Below are 26,585 nucleotides of genomic sequence, written 5' to 3' on the forward strand. Positions count from 1 at the left end.
CCGCCGCAACTAAATAAAGTTATTAACCCCTATCCCGCTGTTCCCCGACACCGACACAACTCTAATAAAGTTATTAACCCCTATCCCTCCGCTCCCGGACCCCGCCGCAACTCTAATAAACGTATTAACCTCTATTCCGCCGCAACTAACTAAATGTATTTACCCCTAAACCTCTGGCCTCCCACAACACTACCACTTACTAAACCTATTAACCCCTAAACCGCCAGCCCCCCACATCGCCATAAGCTAAATTAACCTATTAACCCCTAAACCCAACAACCCGCTAACTTTATATTAAATATTAACTCATCCCTATCTTATAATAAATTAAAACTTACCTGTAGAATTAAAATAAACTATATTAAACTAATAATTAATCTACCCTAACTATTGGACTAAAATTACATTAAACTAACTGTTATACTAAAAACAAAATTTATGCTTACCTGATAAATTTATTTCTCTTGTGGTGTATCCAGTCCACGGGTTCATCCATTACTTGTGGGATATTCTCCTTCCCAACAGGAAGCTGCAAGAGGACACCCACAGCAGAGCTGTCTATATAGCTCCTCCCCTAACTGCCACCCCCAGTCATTCGACCGAAGACAAGCAAGAAAAAAGGAGAAACTATAGGGTGCAGTGGTGACTGTAGTTAAAAATAAAAAACACCTGCCTAAAAATGACAGGGCGGGCCGTGGACTGGATACACCACAAGAGAAATAAATTTATCAGGTAAGCATAAATTTTGTTTTCTCTTGTAAAGGTGTATCCAGTCCACGGGTTCATCCATTACTTGTGGGATACCAATACCAAAGCTTTAGGACACGGATGAAGGGAGGGACAAGGCAGGCCCTTAAACAGAAGGCACCACTGCCTGTAATACCTCTCTCCCAAAAATAGCCTCCGAAGAAGCAAAAGTATCGAATTTGTAGAATTTAGAAAAGGTATGAAGCGAAGACCAAGTCGCTGCATTACAAATCTGTTCAACAGAGGCCTCATTTTTAAAAGCCCATGTGGAAGCTACCGCTCTAGTGGAATGAGCTGTAATTTTTTCAGGAGGCTGCTGGCCAGCAGTCTCATAAGCTAAGCGTATTATACTTCTTAGCCAAAAAGATAGAGAAGTTGCCGAAGCCTTTTGGCCTCTCCTCTGTCCAGAGTAGACAACAAACAAAGCAGATGTTTGACGAAAATCCTTCGTAGCTTGTAAATAAAACTTTAAAGCAGGAACCACATCAAGATTGTGTAAAAGACGTTCCTTCTTTGAGGAAGGATTAGGACTTAATGAAGGAATAACAATCTCCTGATTGATGTTCTTATTAGATACTACCTTAGGAAGAAACCCAGGTTTGGTACGCAAAACTACCTTATCTGCATGGAAAATCAGATAAGGGGAATCACACTGTAAAGCAGATAACTCCGAAACTCTTCGAGCCGAGGAGATAGCTACTAGAAACAGAACTTTGCAAGATAAAAGTTTAATATCTATGGATTGCAGAGGTTCAAACGGAACCCCTTGAAGAACCTTAAGAACTAAATTTAAAATCCATGGCGGAGCAACAGGTTTAAACACAGGCTTCATTCTAACTAAAGCCTGACAAAACGCCTGAACGTCTGGAACCTCAGCCAGACGTTTGTGCAAAAGAATAGACAGAGCAGAGATCTGTCTCTTTAAGGAACTAGCAGACAATCCTTTCTCCAATCCCTCCTGGAGAAAAGATAATATTCTAGGAATCCTGACTTTACTCCATGAGTAACCCTTGGATTCACACCAATGAAGATATTTACACCATATCTTATGATAGATTTTCCTGGTGACAGGCTTTCGAGCCTGAATTAAGGTATCAATGACCGATTCGGAAAAACCACGCTTTGATAGAATCAAGCGTTCAATCTCCAAGCAGTCAGGTGCAGAGAAATTAGATTTGGATGTTTGAAAGGACCTTGAAGTAGAAGGTCCTGTCTCAGCGGCAGAGTCCATGGTGGAAAGGATGACATGTCCACCAGATCTGCATACCAAGTCCTGCGTGGCCACGCAGGAGCTATCAAAATCACCGAAGCTCTCTCCTGCTTGATCTTGGCAATCAGACGAGGGAGCAGAGGAAACGGTGGAAACACATAAGCCAGGCTGAAGGACCAGGGCGCTGCTAGAGCATCTATCAGTGCTGCCTTGGGATCCCTGGACCTGGACCCGTAAGAAGGAAGCTTGGCGTTCTGACGAGATGCCATGAGATCCAGTTCTGGTTTGCCCCATAGATGAATCAACTGGGCAAATACCTGCAGATGGAGTTCCCACTCCCCCGGATGAAAAGTCTGCCGACTTAAAAAAATCCGCCTCCCAGTTCTCTACTCCTGGGATATAGATAGCTGAGAGATGGCAAGAGTGAACCTCTGCCCATAGAATTATCTTTGAAACCTCCAACATTGAACCATTAAAAAACAGTCAAACACACTGCCACAGCTCTGCTGTGGCCCTACCTGCCCTTAAACACGATTTTTTGCAGGAAAAACACCCTCTATAGTGGTCCTAGATGCCAGAGGACTCCTTTAGGGAAGCTGTATGTCTCAGTCTGAAGATTAACTGCGCATAAAGTGCGAGAAAAAACATTTTTACTCTAAAACATGCAAACGTTTTTATACTAATAAGAGTATTAACATGAATATTACCCTTTTTTGCAAGCATGATCCCAGTTGCTGTTAAATCACTGTATCAGGCTTACCTCAAATATACCAGGCACTGTCAGCATTTTCTAGACCTTATCATCTCTCTAGAAAAAAATATACTGAACATACCTCAAAGCAGACAATCTGCAGACCGTCCCCCCAACTGAAGTTGTCTTTCCATACTCTTCAGTTATGTGTGAGAACAGCAATGGACCTTAGTTACAAACCGCTAAGATCATCAAACCCCCAGGCAGAATTCTTCTTCCAATTTCTGCCTGAGAGTAAAACAGTACAACGCCGGTACCGTTTAAAAATAACAAACTTTTGATTGAAGGTAAAAAACTACACTAATTCACCACAACTCTCTTGATACTTCCTTTCTTGTCGAGAGCTGCAAGAGAATGACTGGGGGTGGCAGTTAGGGGAGGAGCTATATAGACAGCTCTGCTGTGGGTGTCCTCTTGCAGCTTCCTGTTGGGAAGGAGAATATCCCACAAGTAATGGATGAACCCGTGGACTGTATACACCTTTACAAGAGAAATTACATTAAACTACAAATTAAATTAAATATATTATATATTTAAAAACCTAACCTTACTCAAATAATTTAAATCTACAATTAAAAATTACAGTTACAAAAAACTAACAACTAAGTTACAAAAAATAACAAACACTAACGGCTAGATTGCGAGTTTTGCGTTATGAGTGAAAAAAGCAGCGTTATAGGTTACCGCACACTTTTTTGGCCGTAACGCAAATTAACGTACGCAATTTGCGTAAAGTCTTTTTTCAATGGTACTTCCATAGCGCCGATATTACAAGCTTTTTCTGGGAGGCCAAAAAGTGAGCAGTACAGTCTATACCGCAAGATTCGTAATGCAATCTAAAGTCAGTAGTTATGAGTTTTACGCTACAAAGCTGTAGCATAAAACTCAAAACTAAAATGTTAAAAAGTACACTAAAACCCATAAACTTTCTATTTACCCCTAAACCGAGGCCCTCCCCCATCGTAAGCACTAAAATAAAATTATTAACCCCTAATCTGCCGCTCCCGACATCGCCGCCACTATAATAAACATATTAACCCCTAAACCGCCGCCCTCCCGCACCGCAAACACTAGCTAAATATTATTAACCCCTAATCTGCCGTCCCCAAAATTGCCGCCACTATACTAAATTTATTAACCCCTAAACCTAAGTCTAACCCTAACACCCCCTAACTTAAATATAATTAAAATAAATCTAAATAAAACATACTATTAATAACTAAATAACTCCTATTTAAAACTAAATACTTACCTATAAAATAAACCCTAAGATAGCTACAATATAACAAATAGTTACATTGTAGCTAGCTTAGGGTTTATTTTTATTTTACAGGTAAGTTTGTATTTATTTTAACTAGGTAGAATAGTTAGTAAATAGTTATTAACTATTTACTAACTACCTAGCTAAAATAAATACAAATTTACCTGTAAAATAAAACCTGAGTTACACTAACACCTAACCTTACACTACAATTAAATAAATTACCTAAATTAAATACAATTACCTAAATTACAAAAAAAAAACACTAAATTGCAGAAAATAAAAAAAGAAATTATCAGATATTTAAACTAATTACACCTAATCTAATAGGCCTATCAAAATAAAAAAAAGCCCCCCCCCCCCAAAAAAAAAAACCCTAGCCTAAACTAAACTACCAATAGCCCTTAAAAGGGCCTTTTGCGGGGCATTTTCCCCAAAGAAATTAGCTCTTTTACCTGTAAAAAAAAAAATACAAACAACCCCCCAACAGTAAAACCCACCACCCACACAACCAACCCCCCAAATAAAATCCTAACTAAAAAAAACTAAGTTCCCCATTGCCCTGAAAAGGGCATTTGGATGGGTATTGTCCTTTAAAAGGGCATTTAGTTCTTTTTCAAGTGCCCAAACCCTAAGCTAAAAATAAAACCCACCCAATAAACCCTTAAAAAAACCTAACACGCCCAAAAGTGCAACCATTATGGGCACCACATTAAATGAACACATTACACTAACGATAGCCCATGTGCTCCTGAACGATAAGGTAAAACCATTTAACTCTGCAGTTAAAACATACATTAAAACCCTCTGTACCTGCTTACGAATTTGCATAGCTAGACATTGGAAGGTGAGTGCACCGAGTTGGTCAGAGGTTCTAGATAAAATTAAAGACAACTATACAATGTCAGAATTGGCTGCATGGACACATGGGGTCTACTGATCAGTTCCAAAAAGTGTGGTTTCAATGGATTATGAGAGAGGATGGCTAAATATGACTTCCGCGGGGGGACATAAGTAGAAGGAATGGAGGGAAGGTAGGGTTGGTACAATGGTAGCCCTCAAACACTCGATATCCACATACCTGGGCAGAGACAATCTCTTTAGCAACCTTTTGATATAGGGCCATTTTGTACACCTGATATTAGTTAGAGTTCTTGGAAATACCTGGTGGGGAGTGGGGGGAGGAGGGTATAGTTCTTAGTTAGGTATGTTTTATTTAATACTGGTTTATTTAGGGTGAAGGGCATGTTGGGCTGAACTGGGTTTGTGCCTTTGTGTTGTCGGTGCCTAACAGGAGTACAAGAGATTGTTATTACTTGTCCTGTCGACATGTCTGCTTATCCTATCTATATCTCTTTTTTTTTTTTGTATGATTTGTAAGATTACCAAAAATGCAATAAAAATTATTTAAATTAAAAAAAAACTAACACTAACCCCCGAAGATCCACTTACAGTTTAGAAGACCGGACATCCATCCTCAATGAAGTCGGGAGAAGTCTTCATCTAAGTGGCAAGAAGTCCTCAACGAAGCCGGGAGACATCTTCATCCAAGCCTGCAGAAGTGGTCCTCCAGACGGACAGAAGTCTTCATCCAGACGGCATCTTCTATCTTCATCCATCTGGCGCGGAGCGGGTCCATCTTCAAGACATCTAGCACGGAGCATCCTCTTCAATCGAAATCTTCTTCCAGAATGAAGTGACGTCATCCAAGATGGCATAGAAATATAGAGGGAGAAAAAGAGGTATCTTGTGGCACACTTAAGTAGAGAGCTTTTATTCTCAATTTATTACATCAAAAAAGGCACTTAGGAAGTGATAAAATAAAAATTTACTTTTATTAGGTTCATTAAAAATAAGAAATAAAGTGTGGTTGATAAGAATTAAAATAGGGGATATTTGTGTTTACACAATAAGCAGTATAATTCAGTTTGTGCTGGGTTATCACCCATAAAACTCATAGGAAAAGCTAATTATCCATTAAATTGGACGAAGAAAACTGTGTCAATTTCTATAAATCTTTCCCTATTTTGACATGCGTAGTCTTATTTATGTCAAATACCCCTAACAAAAACCCATCTCATCATACATAGATTGTGAGTTTAAAAATATTAAAAATACAGTGTCTAGGATCACACAGGGTTAATGAAAAATATCTTCACTTTAGATGTAACTTATATGACAAAAAAGGGGGGGGGGGGGGATAGTATATCCGATATGTCTGGTGTGGAAAAAATGTGTTAAGCTCATATACAGAAGTTACTGGAGTGGGTGCTTGAACAGTGTCACAGCGTTTCCCCAAAACGGACATGAACTGGTTTAGCTTAAATTAGGAAAAGAATGGCATACATTATGCCCAACAATGAAGGCCTCAAATAAAATATCTGCCCCCCATATTGGTTATACATATCAAGTCAATTACCCATGAAGATATCAACGTATTATTATTGGAACGTCTTCCAGTGTGAAGTTTAGAAAAATTGTGTGTTGCTTCTCTTTAGCATATAGAGGGGATTGTCCCCTAAGTGTAGTTTATTACCATATACATCAGCTAGAAACCCGGTATCAGGTAGTGTAGGGTGTCTTTGTACAAAATAGGAATTAGGCGTATCCAGCTATGATGTGATTATCGTGGTTTCGGTTGATGTCATAAATTGTACTCCCACTTAGAAACCCTACCAAGTTTAAGCTAAAGTGCTAAAGTAGGTTATTGGAGAGTGATTGTGCACTTACCAAGTAGGACGTTAGGATATCCTCGGGGAGAGTGATGTGGAGATTCCACAGGACTGCTCCTTTGGCTAACGATGATAACTATTGGTTCTTAGGAAACATCAACCTTACACTATAGATTACTTATCACATAAATAGATTGTTTTTCCCACTGAACCACCCGCCGAGTTAAAGCTAAAGTGCCGATATTCGGCCAACAAAGTTTAATAATTCTATTTAGTTAACAATAAGCATCTAGAGAAGCAGAGCGAACGCCTGACGTGCGTTCGCCTACTGCTTTGTCAAAGGCGCTGAACGACCTTCGTGCCTCTTGATTTAAAGCCAAGCGAGCCAATCGTATGAGGGGTGTGTGTGAGTCACATGGGCGCAAGTGACCAATCACGGTGTTAGAGTGACATCACTAGAATTTCAGTACAAATGTCTATGCGGATAAACGGGGGGAGGTGTAAAGGACCTTTACGTGATTGGTCACTCGCGCCCATTTGACTCACACACACCCCTCATACGATTGGCTCGCTTGGCTTTAAATCAAGAGGCACGAAAGTCGTTCGGCACCTTTGACAAAGCATTAGGCGAAATGCGTGTCAGGCGTTCGCTCTGCTTCTCTAGATGCTTATTGTTAACTAAATAGAATTATTAAACTTTGTTGGCCGAATATTGGCACTTTTGCTTTAACTCGGCGGGTGGTTCAGTGGGAAAAACAATCTATTTATGTGATAAGTAATCTATAGTGTAAGGTTGATGATTCCTAAGAACCAATAGTTATCATCGTTAGCCAAAGGAGCAGTCCTGTGGAATCTCCACATTACTCTCCCCGAGGATATCCTAACGTCCTACTTGATAAGTGCACAATCACTCTCCAATAACCTAAACTGGTTGCTGAGCTAACTTATATATTAATTAGACAAGTTTTTCTTAGGGGCTAATACCCATTTCTTATATCATAAATTGGTAGCCGAATATCGGCACTTTAGCTTAAACTTGGTAGGGTTTCTAAGTGGGAGTACAATTTATGACATCAACCGAAACCACTCTGTCACGATAATCACATCATAGCTGGATACGCCTAATTCCTATTTTGTACAAAGACACCCTACACTACCTGATACCGGGTTTTTAGCTGATGTATATGGTAATAAGCTACACTTAGGGGACAATCCCCTCTATATGCTAAAGAGAAGTAACACACAATTTTTCTAAACTTCACACTGTCTCAGGACACCACTTTATTACTGGAAGACGTTCCAATAATAATACGTTGATATCTTCATGGGTAATTGACTTGATATGTATAACCAATATGGGGGGGCAGATATTTTATTTGAGGCCTTCATTGTTGGGCATAATATATGCCATTCTTTTCCTAATTTAAGCTAAACCAGTTCATGTCCGTTTTGGGGAAACGCTGTGACACTGTTCAAGCACCCACTCCGGTAACTTCTGTATATGAGTTTAACACATTTTTTCCACACCAGACATATCGGATATACTATCCCCCCCCCCTTTTTGTCATATAAGTTACATCTAAAGTGAAGATATTTTTCATTAACCCTGTGTGATCCTAGACACTGTATTTTTAATATTTTTAAACTCACAATCTATGTATGATGAGATGGGTTTTTGTTAGGGGTATTTGACATAAATAAGACTACGCATATCAAAATAGGGAAAGATTTATAGAAATTGACACAGTTTTCTTCGTCCAATTTAATGGATAATTAGCTTTTCCTATGAGCTTTATGGGTGATAACCCAGCACAAACTGAATTATACTGCTTATTGTGTAAACACAAATATCCCCTATTTTAATTCTTATCAACCACACTTTATTTCTTATTTTTAATGAACCTAATAAAAGTAAATTTTTATTTTATCACTTCCTAAGTGCCTTTTTTGATGTAATAAATTGAGAATAAAAGCTCTCTACTTAAGTGTGCCACAAGATACCTCTTTTTCTCCCTCTATATTTCTATGATATACAATTAGGTATCAGGCACTGCCCTTCAGGGATACATAGGCTTACCTTGTTGGCATTTTGTCTAAGAGCTTTGACCCGTTCCCACACGTAAATCCCCTTTGTCTAAGGGGAATTACTATTTCTTAAGTCATCCAAGATGGCGTCCCTTGAATTCCGACTGGCTGATAGGATTGGATTGAGCTTGCATTCTATTGGCTGATTGGAACAGCCAATAGAATAAGAGCTCAATCCTATTGGCTGACTGGATCAGCCAATATGATTGAAGCTCAATCCTATTGGCTGATTTTTTCACCTTTAATTCCGATTGGCTGATAGAATTCTATCAGCCAATCAGAATTCAAGGGACGCCATCTTGGATGACGTCACTTAAAGGAACCTTCATTCTGGAAGAAGACTGCGATTGAAGAGGATGCTCCGCGCCGGATGTCTTGAAGATGGACCCGCTCCGTGCCGGTTGGATGAAGATAGAAGATGCCGTCTGGGTGAAGACTTCTGCCCATCTGGAGGACCACTTCTGCCGGCTTGGATGAAGATTTCTCCCGGTTTCGTTGAGGACTTCTTGCCGCTTGGATGAAGACTATTCCCGGCTTCGTTGAGGATGGAGGTCCGGTCTTCAAAACTGTAAGTGGATCTTTGGGGGTTAGTGTTAGGTTTTTTTAAGGGTTTATTGGGTGGTTTTTATTTTTAGATTAGGGTTTGGGCGGAAAAAGAGCTAAATGCCCTTTTAAGGGCAATGCCCATCCAAATGCCCTTTTCAGGGCAATGGGGAGCTTATGTTTTTTTCGTTAGGATTTTATTTGGGGGGTTGGTTGTGTGGGTGCTGGGTTTTACTGTTGGGGGGTTGTTTGTATTTTTTTTTTACAGGTAAAAGAGCTGATTTCTTTGGGGTAATGCCCCGCAAAAGGCCCATTTAAGGGCTATTGGTAGTTTAGTTTGGGGCTAGGGTTTTTTTTTTATTTGGGGAGGGGGTTATTTGGATAGGGCTATTAGATTAGGTGTAATTAGTTTAAATATCTGATCATTTCTTTTTTTATTTTGTGATATGTAGTGTTTTGTTTTTTTTGTAATTTAGGTAATTGTATTTAATTTAGGTAATTTATTTAATTGTAGTGTAAGGTTAGGTGTTAGTGTAACTCAGGTTAGGTTTTATTTTACAGGTAAATTTGTATTTATTTTAGCTAGGTAGTTAGTAAATAGTTAATAACTATTTACTAACTATTCTACCTAGTTAAAATAAATACAAACTTACCTGTAAAAATAAAAATAAACCCTAAGCTAGCTACAATGTAACTATTAGTTAAATTGTAGCTATCTTAGGGTTTATTTTATAGGTAAGTATTTAGTTTTAAATAGGAATTATTTAGGTAATGATAGTAATTTTTATTTATATTTATTGTAATTATATTTAAGTTAGGGGGTGTTAGGGTTAGACTTAGGTTTAGGGGTTAATAAATTAAGTATAGTGGCGGCGACGTTGGGGGCAGCAGATTAGGGGTTAATAAATGTAGGTAGGTGGCGGCGTGGTTGGGGCGGCAGATTAGGGGTTAATAATATTTAACTAGTGTTTGCAATGCGGGAAGGTGGCGGTTTAGGGGTTAATATGTTTATTATAGTGGCAGCAATGTCCGTAGCGGCAGATTAGGGGTTAATAAGTATAATGTAGGTGTCTGCAATGTCAGGGGCAGCAGATTAGGGGTTAATAAGTGTAAGATTAGTGGTGTTTAGACTCAGGGTTTATGTTAGGGTGTTAGGTGTAAACATAAATTTTGTTTCCCCATAGGAATCAATGGGGCTGCGTTATGGAGCTTTACGCTGCTTTTTTGCAGGTGTTAGACTTTTTTTCAGCCGGCTCTCCCCATTGATGTCTATGGGGAAATCGTGCACAATCACGTAAAACCAGCTCACCGCAGCTTTCAGCAACACTAAGTTACACAAAATAAAAAATAAATTATCAAATATTTAAACTAATTACACATAATCTAAGAGCCCTATGAAAATAAAAAAGCCCCCCCAAAATAAAAATAAAACCTAGCCTACAATAAACTACCAATGGCCCTTAAAAGGGTCTTTTGCAGGGCATTGCCCCAAAGAAATCAGCTCTTTTACCTGTAAAAAAGCAAATACAAATACCCCCCCAACAGTAAAACCCACCACCCACACAACCAACCCCCCAAATAAAAACCTAATCTAAAAAACCTAAGCTCCCCATTGCCCTGAAAAGGGGATTTGTATGGGCATTGCCCTTAAAAGGGCATTTAGCTCTTTTTTAAAAAGCCCTAACCCTAATCTAAAATTAAAACCCACCCAATAAACCCTTAAAAAAGCCTAACACTAACCCCCGAAGATCCACTTACAGTTTCTGAAGAGCCAACATCCATCCTCAACGAAGCGGCAGAAGTCCTCATCAAAGTCGGCAGAAGTCGTCATCCAAGCGGTCCGAAGTCTTCATCCAAGCCGGAAGAAGTCTTCATCCAGACGGCATCTTCTATCTTCATCCATCCGGCGCGAAACGGCTCCTTCTACAAGACATCCGACGCGAAGCATCCTCTTCTTTCGACTTCTTCTTCAACAATGAAGGATCCTTTAAATGACGTCATCCAAGATGGCGTCCCTTAAATTCTATCAGCCAATCGGAATTAAGGTTGAAAAAATCCTATTGGCTGTTGCAATCAGCCAATAGGATTGTGCTTTCATCCTATTGGCTGATCCAATCAGCCCAATAGGATTGAGCTTGCATTCTACTGGCTGATTGGAATAGCCAATAGAATGCAAGCTCAATCCTATTGGCTGATTGGATCAGCCAATAGGATGAAAGCTCAATCCTATTGGCTGATTGCAACAGCCAATAGGATTTTTTCAACCTTAATTCCGATTGGCTGATAGAATTATATCAGCCAATCAGAATCTAAGGGACGCCATCTTGGATGACGTCATTTAAAGGCAAACCTTATTGTAAAGAAGACGTCGAAAGAAGAGGAAGCTCCGCGCCAGATGTCTTGAAGATGGAGCCGCTCCGTGCCGGATAGATGAAGACAAAAGATGCCGTCTGTATGAAGACTTCTGCCTGGTTGGATGAAGACGTCGGCCCGCTTGGATGAAGACTTCTGCTGGCTTCGATGAGGACTTCTGCCGCTTTGTTGAGGATGGATGTCGGCTCTTCAGAAACTGTAAATGGATCTTCGGGGGTTAGTGTTAGGCTTTTTTAAGGGTTTATTGGGTGGGTTTTAATTTTAGATTAGGGTTTGGGCTTTTGAAAAAGAGCTAAATGCTCTTTTAAGGGCAATGCCCATACAAATGCCCTTTTCAGGGCAATGGGGAGCTTAGGTTTTTTAGATTAGGTTTTTATTTGGGGGGTTGGTTGTGTGGGTGGTGGGTTTTACTATTGGGGGTTATTTGTATTTTTTATTTACAGGTAAAAGAGTTGATTTCTTTGGGGCAATGCCCCGCAAAAGGTCCTTTTAAGGGCCATTGTTAGTTTATTGTAGGCTAGGGTTTTTGTTATTTTGGGGGGCTTTTTTATTTTCATAAGGCTCTTAGATTAGGTGTAATTAGTTTAAATATTTGATTATTTTTTTTCATTTTGTGTAACTTAGTGTTTATTTTTTTTGTAACTTAGTGTTTGTTATGTTGTGTAACTTAGTTGTTAGTTTTTTGTAACTTTGTAATTTTTAATAGTAGATTTAAATTATTTGAGTAGGGTTAGGTTTTTAACTATATAATATATTTAATTTAATTTGTAGTTTAATGTAATTTTAGTATACCAGTTAGGGTAGATTAATTATTAGTTTAATATAGTTTAATGTAATTTTAGTCTAATAGTTAGGGTAGATTAATTATTAGTTTAATATAGTTTAATTTAAATCTAAAGGTAAGTTTACATTTATTATAAGATAGGGATGAGTTAATATTTAATATAAAGTTAGCGGGTTGTTAGGTTTAGGGGTTAATAGGTTAATTTAGTTTATGGCGGTGTGGGGGGCTGGCGGTTTAGGGGTTAATACATTTATTTAGTTGCGGTGGGCTCCAGGAGCGGCGGGATAGGGGTTAATAACATTATGTAGGTGTCGGCGGGGTCCGGGAGCGGCGGAATAGAGGTTAATAACTTTATGTAGGTGGCGGCGGTGTCGCGGCGGCAGATTAGGGGTTAATAAGTATAATGTAGGTGGCGGCGATGTCGGGGCGGCAGATTAGGGGTTAATAAGTATAATGTAGGTGGCGGCGGGGTAGGGGGCGGCAGATTAGGGGTGTTTAGACTCGGGGTACATGTTAGGTGCAAATGTAACTTTTATTCTTCCATAGGAATCAATGGGATATCGGGCAGCAGCGAACATGAGCTTTCGCTGCTTTCAGACTCCCATTGATTCCTATGGCATCCGCGGCCTCCAGGGCGGCGGATTGAAAAGCAGGTACGCTGGGCCGGAATAGTTAGATATTTGTTAACTAGCAAAAGTTGTCAGATAGTGCCGAATTTGCATTCGGAACATCTGTAATGACGTAAGCATCGATCTGTGTCGGACTGAGACCAGCGGATCGTATGTTATGTCACAGATTTCAACTTTTGACAGTCTGTAGGCTTTGATAAATAAGGGGAATCAGGCTCTCCACAATTACGCTGCGGAATTCCAGCGTATTTGCGGTTGACGGCTTGATAAATAGGCCTCGTAGAGTGCACTGTGTGTATTGTGGGGTGCATAATGGATAAGAGTGCTGTACCATGTGTAGAAGTGCACAAAGTTATGACCAGCACCAGAAGAAAACATGAGCAGAATCATCAGGCTTTCTGGTTGTTTTTCTGCCATCAAAGTCTGTATTTCTATGTATGTTTCTATATCCAGCCATATAAGGTAATGCAGTGTAATTAACTGGTGGGGACTTGGATTTGGTGATTTGAAGGAAATGAGCCAGTCTGGTACTACAAAGGTGGAGGGGAAATCAATAAGGCAGCCATTAACATCTGGACTCTAATTTAGAGCCTTGTCTCAATGGATGGATTAAATGGATGGATTAAATGGATGGGAAAGCATCACTGGTTCTGTAATTGGTCAGAGACTGGACTTATCCAGCATTCTGTTATTTTACAGGGAGCCTGGTAATGTAACCAATCATGGGAGGATTTTACTTGGTAGGGAATAATAACCTTGAGAAGGGACTTATTTTTTCAGACAACTGGCCAAAATTAGTCCCTAATGGCAAAAATTAAGTCCACCGCATACATTTGTTTCCTCAGTTCAAAGTCACTATGTACTGCCCTTCTTCCCAGCTTCACTTTAGATTAACACTGTAGGGGTCTAAGATACATTTTTGTCTACCTTTATTTTAACTGACTAGTCAGTGCTAACTTTAATTAACAGGGAGGATATAATCTTTCCTTTTACAATAGAAGATGACAATTGTAGTTTATCACAAGGGTAAGCTAAGATACAGACTGGACCAGGGGTATATTGGTATGGGAGACAGGCTTATGTACAAGCTGTCACAAGGAATGTTAGGTTGGCATGGGGATTATACAGTGATTTATCACACACAAAATACTTGGATACAAAATAGGGATACTCTGCAATACAGACTGTCACATGAGGTATATTAAAATAACAGATTTGAACAGGAATATATTATGTTTAACTGGAGTACACTGACATCTAGGCTGGCATGGGGTACACCATGATCCAGATTAGCACATGGACTTGCTGGAGCACAGATTGACACAATAATCTTACAAGGTACCTCAAATACAAACTGACAAATGAATATGTTGAAACACAGTACAATGAAGTACATTCTAGCCACAGAGGTTATTAAAAAGGTATAGAATAGCACAGAGGACACAGTGAAATATAAACTGGCAAGATGGTAAAGCCTCATGCTGTGGTAAAGACTGCCAGTAGGGTACATGAAGATGAAGAAGGCCACAGAGGGTATATCAATACATACTGTAGGTATAGAAGATACTATTATTATCATTTATTTGTATAGCGACACAAAATTCTGTAGCACTGGATATGGTGAGAGCCAGAGATGTATAATGGAATAGATGCAGGAATAGAAGCACACTCAAATACAAACTGGCACAGGAGTCTACTAATTTACATACTGGCACAGGAGCACAGACATCCACAAAAGGGGATAGACGAGTATATTTATTAGGTGTGATCCAGACGATAGGCACAGACTTTAACTTAACTCCAGTATAACTTAGAAAGCCATGTGGCCCTTTTTAGAAAGAGAACTAACTGGTCTCTTGCCCCTCTGAATATAATTTACTAAGGCCTAGATTTAGAGTTCGGCGGTAAAAGGGCTGTTAACGCTCCGCGGGTTTTTTTCTGGCCGCACCATAAATTTAACTCTGGTATCGAGAGTTTAATCAAATGCTGCGTTAGGCTCCAAAAAAGGAGCGTAGAGCATATTTACCGCAAATGCAACTCTCGATACCAGAGTTGCTTACGGACGCGGCCGGCCTCAAAAACGTGCTCGTGCACGATTCTCCCATAGGAAACAATGGGGCAGTTTGAGCTGAAAAAAAACCTAACACCTGCAAAAAAGCAGCGTTCAGCTCTTAACGCAGCCCCATTGTTTCCTATGGGGAAACACTTCCTACGTCTGCACCTAACACTCTAACATGTACCCCGAGTCTAAACACCCCTAACCTTACACTTATTAACCCCTAATCTGCCGCCCCCGCTATCGCTGACCCATGCATTACACTTTTAACCCCTAATCTGCCGCTCCGTAAACCGCCGCCACCTACGTTATCCCTATGTACCCCTAATCTGCTGCCCTAACATCGCCGACCCCTATATTATATTTATTAACCCCTAATCTGCCCCCCACAACGTCGCCGACACCTGCCTACACTTATTAACCCCTAATCTGCCGAGCGGACCTGAGCGCTACTATAATAAAGTTATTAACCCCTAATCCGCCTCACTAACCCTATCATAAATAGTATTAACCCCTAATCTGCCCTCCCTAACATCGCCGACACCTACCTTCAATTATTAACCCCTAATCTGCCGACCGGAGCTCACCGCTATTCTAATAAATGTATTAACCCCTAAAGCTAAGTCTAACCCTAACACTAACACCCCCCTAAGTTAAATATAATTTTTATCTAACGAAATAAATTAACTCTTATTAAATAAATAATTCCTATTTAAAGCTAAATACTTACCTGTAAAATACATCCTAATATAGCTACAATATAAATTATAATTATATTATAGCTATTTTAGGATTAATATTTATTTTACAGGCAACTTTGTAATTATTTTAACCAGGTACAATAGCTATTAAATAGTTAAGAACTATTTAATAGTTACCTAGTTAAAATAATAACAAATTTACCTGTAAAATAAATCCTAACCTAAGATATAATTAAACCTAACACTACCCTATCAATAAAATAATTAAATAAACTACCTACAATTACCTACAATTAACCTAACACTACACTATCAATAAATTAATTAAACACAATTGCTACAAATAAATAAAATTAAATAAACTATCTAAAGTACAAAAAATAAAAAAGAACTAAGTTACAGAAAATAATAAAATATTTACAAACATAAGAAAAATATTACAACAATTTTAAACTAATTACACCTACTCTAAGCCCCCTAATAAAATAACAAAGCCCCCCAAAATAAAAAATTCCCTACCCTATTCTAAAATACAAATATTACAAGCTCTTTTACCTTACCAGCCCTGAACAGGGCCCTTTGCGGGGCATGCCCCAAGAATTTCAGCTCTTTTGCCTGTAAAAAAAAACATACAATACCCCCCCCCAACATTACAACCCACCACCCACATACCCCTAATCTAACCCAAACCCCCCTTAAATAAACCTAACACTACCCCCCTGATGATCTTCCTACCTTGTCTTCACCATGCCAGGTTCACCGATCCGTCCTGGCTCCAAGATCTTCATCCAACCCAAGCGGGGGCTAGACATCCACTGAAGAAGTCCAGAAGAGGGTCCAAAGTCTTCCTCCTATCCGGCAAGAAGAGGACATCCGGACCGGCAAACATCTTCTCCAAGCGGCATCTTCTATCTTCTTCCATCCGATGACGACCGGCTCCATCTTGAAGACCTCCAGCGCGGATCCATCCTCTTCTTCCGACGACTAGACGACGAATGACGGTTCCTTTAAGGGACGTCATCCAAGATGGCGTCCCTCGAATTCCGATTGGCTGATAGGATTCTATCAGCCAATCGGAATTAAGGTAGGAATTTTCTGATTGGCTGATGGAATCAGCCAATCAGAATATAGTTCAATCCGATTGGCTGATCCAATCAGCCAATCAGATTGAGCTCGCATTCTATTGGCTGTTCCGATCAGCCAATAGAATGCGAGCTCAATCTGATTGGCTGATTGGATCAGCCAATCGGATTGAACTATATTCTGATTGGCTGATTCCATCAGCCAATCAGAAAATTCCTACCTTAATTCCGATTGGCTGATAGAATCCTATCAGCCAATCGGAATTCGAGGGACGCCATCTTGGATGACGTCCCTTAAAGGAACCGTCCTTCGTCGTCTAGTCGTCGGAAGAAGAGGATGGATCCGCGCTGGAGGTCTTCAAGATGGAGCCGGTCGTCATCGGATGGAAGAAGATAGAAGATGCCGCTTGGAGAAGATGTTTGCCGGTCCGGATGTCCTCTTCTTGCCGGATAGGAGGAAGACTTTGGACCCTCTTCTGGACTTCTTCAGTGGATGTCTAGCCCCCGCTTGGGTTGGATGAAGATCTTGGAGCCAGGACGGATCGGTGAACCTGGCATGGTGAAGACAAGGTAGGAAGATCATCAGGGGGGTAGTGTTAGGTTTATTTAAGGGGGGTTTGGGTTAGATTAGGGGTATGTGGGTGGTGGGTTGTAATGTTGGGGGGGGGGTATTGTATGTTTTTTTTTACAGGCAAAAGAGCTGAAATTCTTGGGGCATGCCCCGCAAAGGGCCCTGTTCAGGGCTGGTAAGGTAAAAGAGCTTGTAATATTTGTATTTTAGAATAGGGTAGGGAATTTTTTATTTTGGGGGGCTTTGTTATTTTATTAGGGGGCTTAGAGTAGGTGTAATTAGTTTAAAATTGTTGTAATATTTTTCTTATGTTTGTAAATATTTTATTATTTTCTGTAACTTAGTTCTTTTTTATTTTTTGTACTTTAGATAGTTTATTTAATTGTATTTATTTGTAGCAATTGTGTTTAATTAATTTATTGATAGTGTAGTGTTAGGTTAATTGTAGGTAATTGTAGGTAGTTTATTTAATTATTTTATTGATAGGGTAGTGTTAGGTTTAATTATATCTTAGGTTAGGATTTATTTTACAGGTAAATTTGTTATTATTTTAACTAGGTAACTATTAAATAGTTCTTAACTATTTAATAGCTATTGTACCTGGTTAAAATAATTACAAAGTTGCCTGTAAAATAAATATTAATCCTAAAATAGCTATAATATAATTATAATTTATATTGTAGCTATATTAGGATGTATTTTACAGGTAAGTATTTAGCTTTAAATAGGAATTATTTATTTAATAAGAGTTAATTTATTTCGTTAGATAAAAATTATATTTAACTTAGGGGGGTGTTAGTGTTAGGGTTAGACTTAGCTTTAGGGGTTAATACATTTATTAGAATAGCGGTGAGCTCCGGTCGGCAGATTAGGGGTTAATAATTGAAGGTAGGTGTCGGCGATGTTAGGGAGGGCAGATTAGGGGTTAATACTATTTATGATAGGGTTAGTGAGGCGGATTAGGGGTTAATAACTTTATTATAGTAGCGCTCAGGTCCGCTCGGCAGATTATGGGTTAATAAGTGTAGGTAGGTGTCGGCGACGTTGAGGGGGGCAGATTAGGGGTTAATAAATATAATATAGGGGTCGGCGATGTTAGGGGTAGCAGATTAGGGGTACATAGGGATAACGTAGGTGGCGGCGATTTGCGGTCGGAAGATTAGGGGTTAATTATTTTAAGTAGCTTGCGGCGACGTTGTGGGGGGGCAAGTTAGGGGTTAATAGATATAATACAGGGGTCGGCGGTGTTAGGGGCAGCAGATTAGGGGTACATAAGTATAACGTAGGTGGCGGTCGGCAGATTAGGGGTTAAAAATTTTAATCGAGTGGCGGCGATGTGGGGGGACCTCGGTTTAGGGGTACATAGGTAGTTTATGGGTGTTAGTGTACTTTAGGGTACAGTAGTTAAGAGCTTTATAAACCGGCGTTAGCCAGAAAGCTCTTAACTCCTGCTATTTTCAGGCGGCTGGAATCTTGTCGTTAGAGCTCTAACGTTCACTGCAGAAACGACTCTAAATACCGGCGTTAGGAAGATCCCATTGAAAAGATAGGCTACGCAAATGGCGTAGGGGGATCTGCGGTATGGAAAAGTCGCGGCTGTAAAGTGAGCGTTAGACCCTTTAATCACTGACTCCAAATACCAGCGGGCGGCCAAAACCAGCGTTAGGAGCCTCTAACGCTGGTTTTGACGGCTACCGCCGAACTCTAAATCTAGGCCTAAGTGTGCAAAATAAAAATGTCAGGTTGGGAGTAATAAATGAGATGAAATCATTTTAAAAAAAACAACAACATATTTTTATTTAAATCAGATTTTTTTTTAATTTAAAAATTACAATTATTTACTGAGCATGTTCAGGAGTTTGCAGTGTATATGTATGAGTTTGTAATTGACTGATGGCTGTCACATGATACCGGAGGCCGGCAAATTGAAGTAAATTTTTAAACTTGCCAGAATAAAATCTACTGCTTATTTATTTGTTTTATTATGTACTTGTTAGTTATGCAATTCTACTGTAAATGCATTAAATAATGGTTCTTTAATTCATTATACACCAGGTTTAGAATAATAAATGAGATGTATCACAACCCTCTAGATATATCCACTAGAAATAAAATGGACCAGTCAAGTAAACTGCATCACCCTCTATATGAAAAAGAAGCCAACTTGCAGCTAAAACCTGACATTACAAGGAGCAGGGCCGCTTGTGATGAGTCACCACCCCCAGATGTCATATAGTTTAAAACTATCACTTATCTCATTAAAAACTGATATGCTTCATATAAATTATTTATAAGCACCACCTCCCTTAAAATAAATTCTGTGGACGCCCATGCACTAAAGTATAAGATACAGATTAGACACAAGGGGGCCTATTTATCAAATGTCTGTCCGACGTGATCCTATCAGCGGATCATGTCCGACAGACATCTCTGAATGCGCTCTCCGCATTCAGCATTGCACCAGCAGTTCTTGTGAACTGCTGGTGCAATGTCGCCCCCTGCAGATTTGCGGCCAATTGGCCGCTAGCAGGAGGTGTCAATCAACACGATCGTATCTGATCGGGTTGATTGCTGTCCGCGGCCTCAGAGCAGGCGGACAGGTTATGAAGGCTCGCCAGAAACACAGCGCATCAAGCTCCATACGGAGCTTGATAAATAGGCCCCAAGGTATATTGAGTACAGACACACGGACATGCAGGGGTATATTATGATATGTAAGGCATATTTAGACATGGCATAGGGATATATTAAAGGGATATGAAACCCAAACATTTTCTTTTGTGATTCAGACAGAGCATACCAATTTCAACACGCTTCTAATTTACTTCTATTATCCAATTTGCTTCGTCCCCATGATATTCTGCGCTGAAGAGATACCTAGGTAGGCATCTGAAGCACTACATGACAGGAAATAGTGCTACCATCTAGAGCTCTTGCAAATGGATACCATTCCTGCAAAACTGATACCATATAGTGCTTCATAAATGGGCTGGCTCCTAAGCATACATCCCTGCTTTCCAATAAGAGAATAAAAAAAATCTGATAATAGAAGTAAATTAAAAAGTTGTTTGAAAATCACATGCTCTATCTGAATCATGAAAGAAAAAATGTGGGTTTCATATCCCTTTAAGGTAAACACTAGTACGGGTATCTACTGAGGGGCAGGCTAGCATAAATGATAACACTTATTGATTCAGGGACTAATTGCACTGAGGCACAGACTGGCACAAGGGTATAATGTAACTCCCTACTCACCCATCATTGTTCAGGTCAGCAAGAGCAATGGAGCAGCCAAAGTAGGATCCAACCTGCTTCCCACTGATGACCTGTCTGAGCGCCATGCTGTTCCCTTGCAGCTCCAGCAGGTACACAGCACCTTTATGCTCCCATCGAGGTGCCCCTGATACCACAGTTTCCTGGTCCTTCTGAAGGATGCCAGTGCCAATCTGCATTGTGTATCCTGCAGGCACAATATGATAGGAGGAAGTGAGAAAGCGAGAGTGCGAGAGTACATGATAGGGTGGAAATATGGGGGTAAAACAGACAAAGTACTAGGAGAAATAGGTAGCAATTAAAGGGCAATGAGAGAGGAATGAGAAGGGAAAGACAAAGAAATGTTGAAAGACAAGGAGGGAGTGAAATAGATCTGCACAAGGACTTAAGTGTGAGGAGGGAGGGAGTAGAGCAAGCCAGGAGATAAAACAACAGGAAAAATAAGAAGATAAAGCTGTAGGCAGCAGGAAAGCTGGAGAATTAAAGGGCAGACTAAAGAGGCAAACTGGAGGGGACGTACCTATATATATGTTGCGCTCCTTTACATTAGCGTAAGAGATTTCAGTCAAGTCCCAGTTTGATTGTCTCTGTAAAACATAGTTTGTACCTAAAACAGAACATACAAATCAGAAAATATTAGGGGACATGCTGGATCCTGTCTGATGCTTTTGCTTTGTTCTGTTTAGAAGTGATTGTACATTTTCGAAAGTGCACATCTAACCATCACCAAACCTCAGCTCGAAATTATACATCATTTGCTTCACTGTTCTCTCTGCATACACTGTAGCAAAATGTGCAATCTTGTGGACTTGGGAACTTTTTATGTAGCGAAAGTATTGTCTCTTCTATAATCGGAATGCTATTAATCTCAAGCAGCATAACGAGGTCAGTCAAATAAGAGGATATCCTACCCAGTACGTTCAACAGACGTTTTAACTTTCTTTAAATTATTTTTATTTCTTAATAACTTACCTTAGCATCCTGTCTTCACATATCTGATTACCTACACCTTTGTCCTAGTTTACCCTCCTTAAGTAGAATGACTGATTTTTTTAATTAAAAGAAAAATTGGAAATATATATATATATATATATATATATATATATATATATATATATATATTCTTCAACAAACTACAAGAGGAGAACAAGGACCATCAAAAATTTCTTAAGGCCCTGTATAGATAGGGAATCAAGCACTCTTTTTTTATAAAAACTCGTCAGAGATTCATTCCATTTGTTTAATTTAGCTATACTTTTGAGCTATTTTTTATAAAAAAAAGAGTGCTTGATTCCCTATCTATACAGGGCCTTAAGAAATTTTTGATGGTCCTTGTTCTCCTCTTGTAGTTTGTTAAAGAATAATTTTTATAGGGTCTGCACCACATTAAAATTATAATCTAGCATAACATTAATGTTTTCTAAAGTTTGATAAAAAATTTTTTTGAAAAAGACACATTTATAGTAGCCATTTGTCCTGTACCCTTTTTGTTTATATATATATATATATATATATATATATATATATATATATATATATATATATATATACATATAAATACACACATAAACTTATCACTCCTCCTTACTGGCTCTAAATATCCTGTCAGTCGATAAGGATTAAAAGTAAATACATAAGTGATGCTGCTGTATTAATTTCAATGTAAAAAACTTAATACAACTTACAACCTCTTTTTACTCTTTAGGATATTCATGGAAATACAATCGGCTACATTTAGAGTTTTGTCGGTAAAGACCCGCGTAGCTAACGCCGCTTTTTTTCCCAACGCACCCTTAAGACAACGCTGGTATTTAGAGTTGTCTGAAGGGCTGCGTTAGGCTCCAAAAAGGGTGCGTTGAGCCTAATGTACCGCCACTTCAACCCTCAATACCAGCATTGCTTACGGTAGCGGTAAGCAGCTAAAACGTGCTCGTGCACGATTCCCCCATAGGAAACAATGGGGCAGTTTGGGATGAAAAAAAACCTAACACCTGCAAAAAAGCAGCGTTCAGCTCCCAACGCAGCCCCATTGTTTCCTATGGGGAAACACTTTCTAAGTCTGCACCTAACACCCTAACATGAACCCCGAGTCTAAACACCCCTAACCTTACACTTATTAACCCCTAATCTGCCCCCCAAACGTCGCCGCTACCTTACATACACTTATTAACCCCTAATCTGCCCCCCAAACATCGCAGCTAACTTACCTACACTTATTAACCCCTAATCTGCCGACCGGACCTCGCCGCCACTATAATAAATGTATTAACCCCTAAACCGCCGCACTCCCGCCTCGCAAACCCTATAATAAATAGTATTAACCCCTAATCTGCCCTCCCTAACATCGCCGCCACTTAATTTCAAGTATTAACCCCTAATCTGCCGACCGGACCTCGCCGCTACTCTAATAAATGTATTAACCCCTAAAGCTAAGTCTAACCCTAACACCCCCCTAAGCTAAATATAATTTTAATCTAACAAAATAAATTAAATCTTATTAACTAAAGTATTCCTGTTTAAAACTAAATACTTACCTGTAAAATAAACCCTAATATAGCTACAATATAACGAATAATTATATTGTAGCTATTTTAGGATTTATATTTATTTTACAGGCAACTTTGTATTTATTTTAACTAGGTACAATAGCTATTAAATAGTTATTAACTATTTAATAGCTACCTAGTTAAAATAATTACAAAATTACCTGTAAAATAAATCCTAACCTAAGTTACAGTTAAACCTAACACTACACTATAATTAAATAAATTAAATAAATTACCTACAATTACCTACAATTAAATAAACTAAACTAAATTACAAAAAAAAACCCCACTAAATTACAAAAAATAAAAAAAGATTTCAAGAATTTTAAGCTAATTACACCTACTCTAAGCCCCTAATAAAATAACAAAGCCCCCCAAAATAAAAAAATTACCCTACCCTAATCTAAATTACAAAAGTTAACAGCTCTATTACCAGCCCTTAAAAGGGCTTTTTGCGGGGCATGCCCCAAAGTAATTAGCTCTTTTGCCTGTAAAAAAAACCAGGGCTGGTAATAGAGCTGTTAACTTTTGTAATTTAGGGGCTTTGTTATTTTATTAGGGGGCTTAGAGTAGATGTAATTAGCTTAAAATTCTTGAAATCTTTTTTTATTTTTTGTAATTTAGTGTTTGTTTGTTTTTTGTAATTTAGTTTAGTTTATTTAATTGTAGGTAATTGTAGGTAATTTATTTAATTTATTTAATTATAGTGTAGTGTTAGGTTTAATTGTAACTTAGGTTAGGATTTATTTTACAGGTAATTTTGTAATTATTTTAACTAGGTAGCTATTAAATAGTTAATAACTATTTAATAGCTATTGTACCTAGTTAAAATAAATACAAAGTTGCCTGTAAAATAAATTAAAATCCTAAAATAGCTACAATATAATTATTCGTTATATTGTAGCTATATTAGGGTTTATTTTACAGGTAAGTATTTAGTTTTAAATAGGAATACTTTAGTTAATAAGATTTAATTTATTTCGTTAGATTAAAATTATATTTAACTCAGGGGGGTGTTAGGGTTAGGGTTAGACTTAGCTTTAGGGGTTAATACATTTATTAGAGTAGCGGCGAGGTCCGGTCGGCAGATTAGGGGTTAATAAGTGTAGGTAAGGTAGCGGCGACGTTGGGGGGGCAGATTAGGGATTAATAAATATAATATAGGGGTCGACGGTGTTAGGGGCAGCAGATTAGGGGTTCATAGGGATAATGTAGGTGGCGGCGGTGTGCGGTCGGCAGATTGGGGGTTAAAAAAATGTATTATAGTGGCGGCGATGTGGGGGGACCTCGGTTTAGGGGTACATAGGTAGTTTATGTGTGTTAGTGTACTTTAGAGCACAGTAGTTAAGAGCTTTATAAGCCAGGGTTAGCCCAGAAAGCTCTTAACTACTGACTTTTTTCTGCGGCTGGAGTCTTGTCGGTAGAGGGTCTACCGCTCACTTCAGCCAAGACTCTAAATACCGGCGTTAGGCAGATCCCATTGAAAAGATAGGATACGCAATTGGCGTAAGGGGATCTGCGGTATGGAAAAGTCGTGGCTTGAAAGTGAGCGTTAGACCCTTTCCTGCCTGACTCTAAATACCAGCGGCCGGCCAAAAGCAGCGTTAGGACCCCTTAACACTGCTTTTGACGGCTATCGCAGAACTCTAAATCTAGCCGAATATTTGTCAATTGTGTAGAGTAAAGGTTCTCTCTGCAAAAATTTTTATCATATTTGTCTAGAAAATTACTCTATCCCTCTAAAAACAAACCTGACAATGGAACCTGAAACACAAAATTCCATCACTGAATTTAAAAAGTAAGGGCCAACTTACAAGTGGAGCGCTAAATATCGCTTTGATGAAAGCGATATTTGTGCTCCACTGTGTAATACCAGTGCACGATATTGTGCCCTGGTATTACAAGTTAACAGCAATGCAAATGCGAGCTCGCGTTGGCATTGCTGGGAAGCATTGCGCTCACGAGAGCGTGCTTCCATAGGCTCCTATGGGAGCCTCATTCTGATGACATCAGAGACGGTATCAGAACTTCAGCGCCAGCAAACGGGGTAAGTAGCGCAGTGATGGCAGTAATGTTAAATATATATGTATATCAGTGAAGGCTCCTCCATAGGGGCAGTAAAGTACCATTTTGGTGGCACAATTAGAAATAGGTGTTTTGTTTGTTTTTTGTTTGCATTTGAAAAGTTCTCTCAGACAGGCGTTTTGTAATCTGCCCTGTTCGAGAGAACTTTGCACATGCTTCGTCTGTGCCTTTAAGCGATTTCTGACATCATCCTATAAGTTAGCATAGGGGATGTCTAGGCACGGATGGTCTTCTAAGCACTCATTGGCTGCCTGAAAGGAGCATGTGGGAGGGGGTAGGTCTACATGGAGCTTGTGTGACTCACTAGAGTCTCCAGTGGAACAGCAGATCGGTAAGATATGTTCACAAACAGAGCCTATTACCAACATAAGCCAGAATAATGGGGTCAACCAAACCTTCAAATTGTTCCCTAGCTCTGCTCAGTCCCAGGCTCGGCAAGATCATTAGTCTTGGATACCAGCAGCGAGAAAAGCTTTTCTCAATTGGCAGATTGGAGGTACGGGCCAGGCCCTGAACAAGGGACTGAATTTTCTGAACAGGTCCATACATTTACTGTTGCTCTAGTCATTAGGAGAGCCGGCATGATAAAAGCTTTTTTCAATTGGCAGATTGGAGGTACGGGCCGTGAACAAGGGGCTGAATTTTCTGAGCGGGTCCATACTTTTTACTGTTGCTCTAATAGTCAGCAGGAGAGCCAACATGCTTTTATCAATTAGCAGACTTGAGGTACGGGCCGTGAACAAGAGGGTTAATTTTCTGAGTGGACTCATAGTTTTGCTCTTATAATTAGTAGGATAGCCAGCATCAGCTGAACTAACTGAGGACTTCATTTTCCCTTTGAGAGAGTTATTGAAGGTGCAGAATTAAAGGGACACTCAAGTCAAAATTAAACTTCAAGATTCAGATACAGCATGCAATTTTAAACAACTTTCCAATTTACTTCAATTAACAAAATGTGCACAGTCTTTTTATATTTACACTTTTTTAGTCACCAACTCCTACTGAGCATGTGCAAGAACTCACTGCATATACGTATATGCATTTGTGATTGGCTGATGACTGTCACATGATACAGGGGGAGTGGAAATAGACATAACTTTGCAATTTATTTAACAAAAACCTACTATTCATTTGAAGTTCAGACTAAGTGCTATTGCATTGTCTTCTTATCATGCATTTGTTGATTATGCAAATCTACTGTATTGACTGGTCCTTT

General features: G+C 39.2%; 1 protein-coding gene across 1 annotated transcript in view; it reads right to left on the bottom strand.

Moving 5' to 3' along the window:
* Positions 1-26,585, bottom strand: part of ITGA3 (integrin subunit alpha 3) — a 220,156-nt gene that overhangs the window by 161,061 nt on the left and 32,510 nt on the right. The window contains exons 5-6 of the mRNA XM_053700125.1: positions 21,259-21,345; positions 20,721-20,925 (exon numbers count right to left, since the gene is read on the bottom strand). Coding sequence (XP_053556100.1) covers positions 20,721-20,925; positions 21,259-21,345 — 292 coding nt within the window. The remainder of the gene's footprint in view (positions 1-20,720; positions 20,926-21,258; positions 21,346-26,585) is intronic.

The sequence above is a fragment of the Bombina bombina genome, chromosome 1, assembly GCF_027579735.1.
Source record: "Bombina bombina isolate aBomBom1 chromosome 1, aBomBom1.pri, whole genome shotgun sequence".
NCBI classification, from domain to species: Eukaryota; Metazoa; Chordata; class Amphibia; order Anura; family Bombinatoridae; genus Bombina; species Bombina bombina.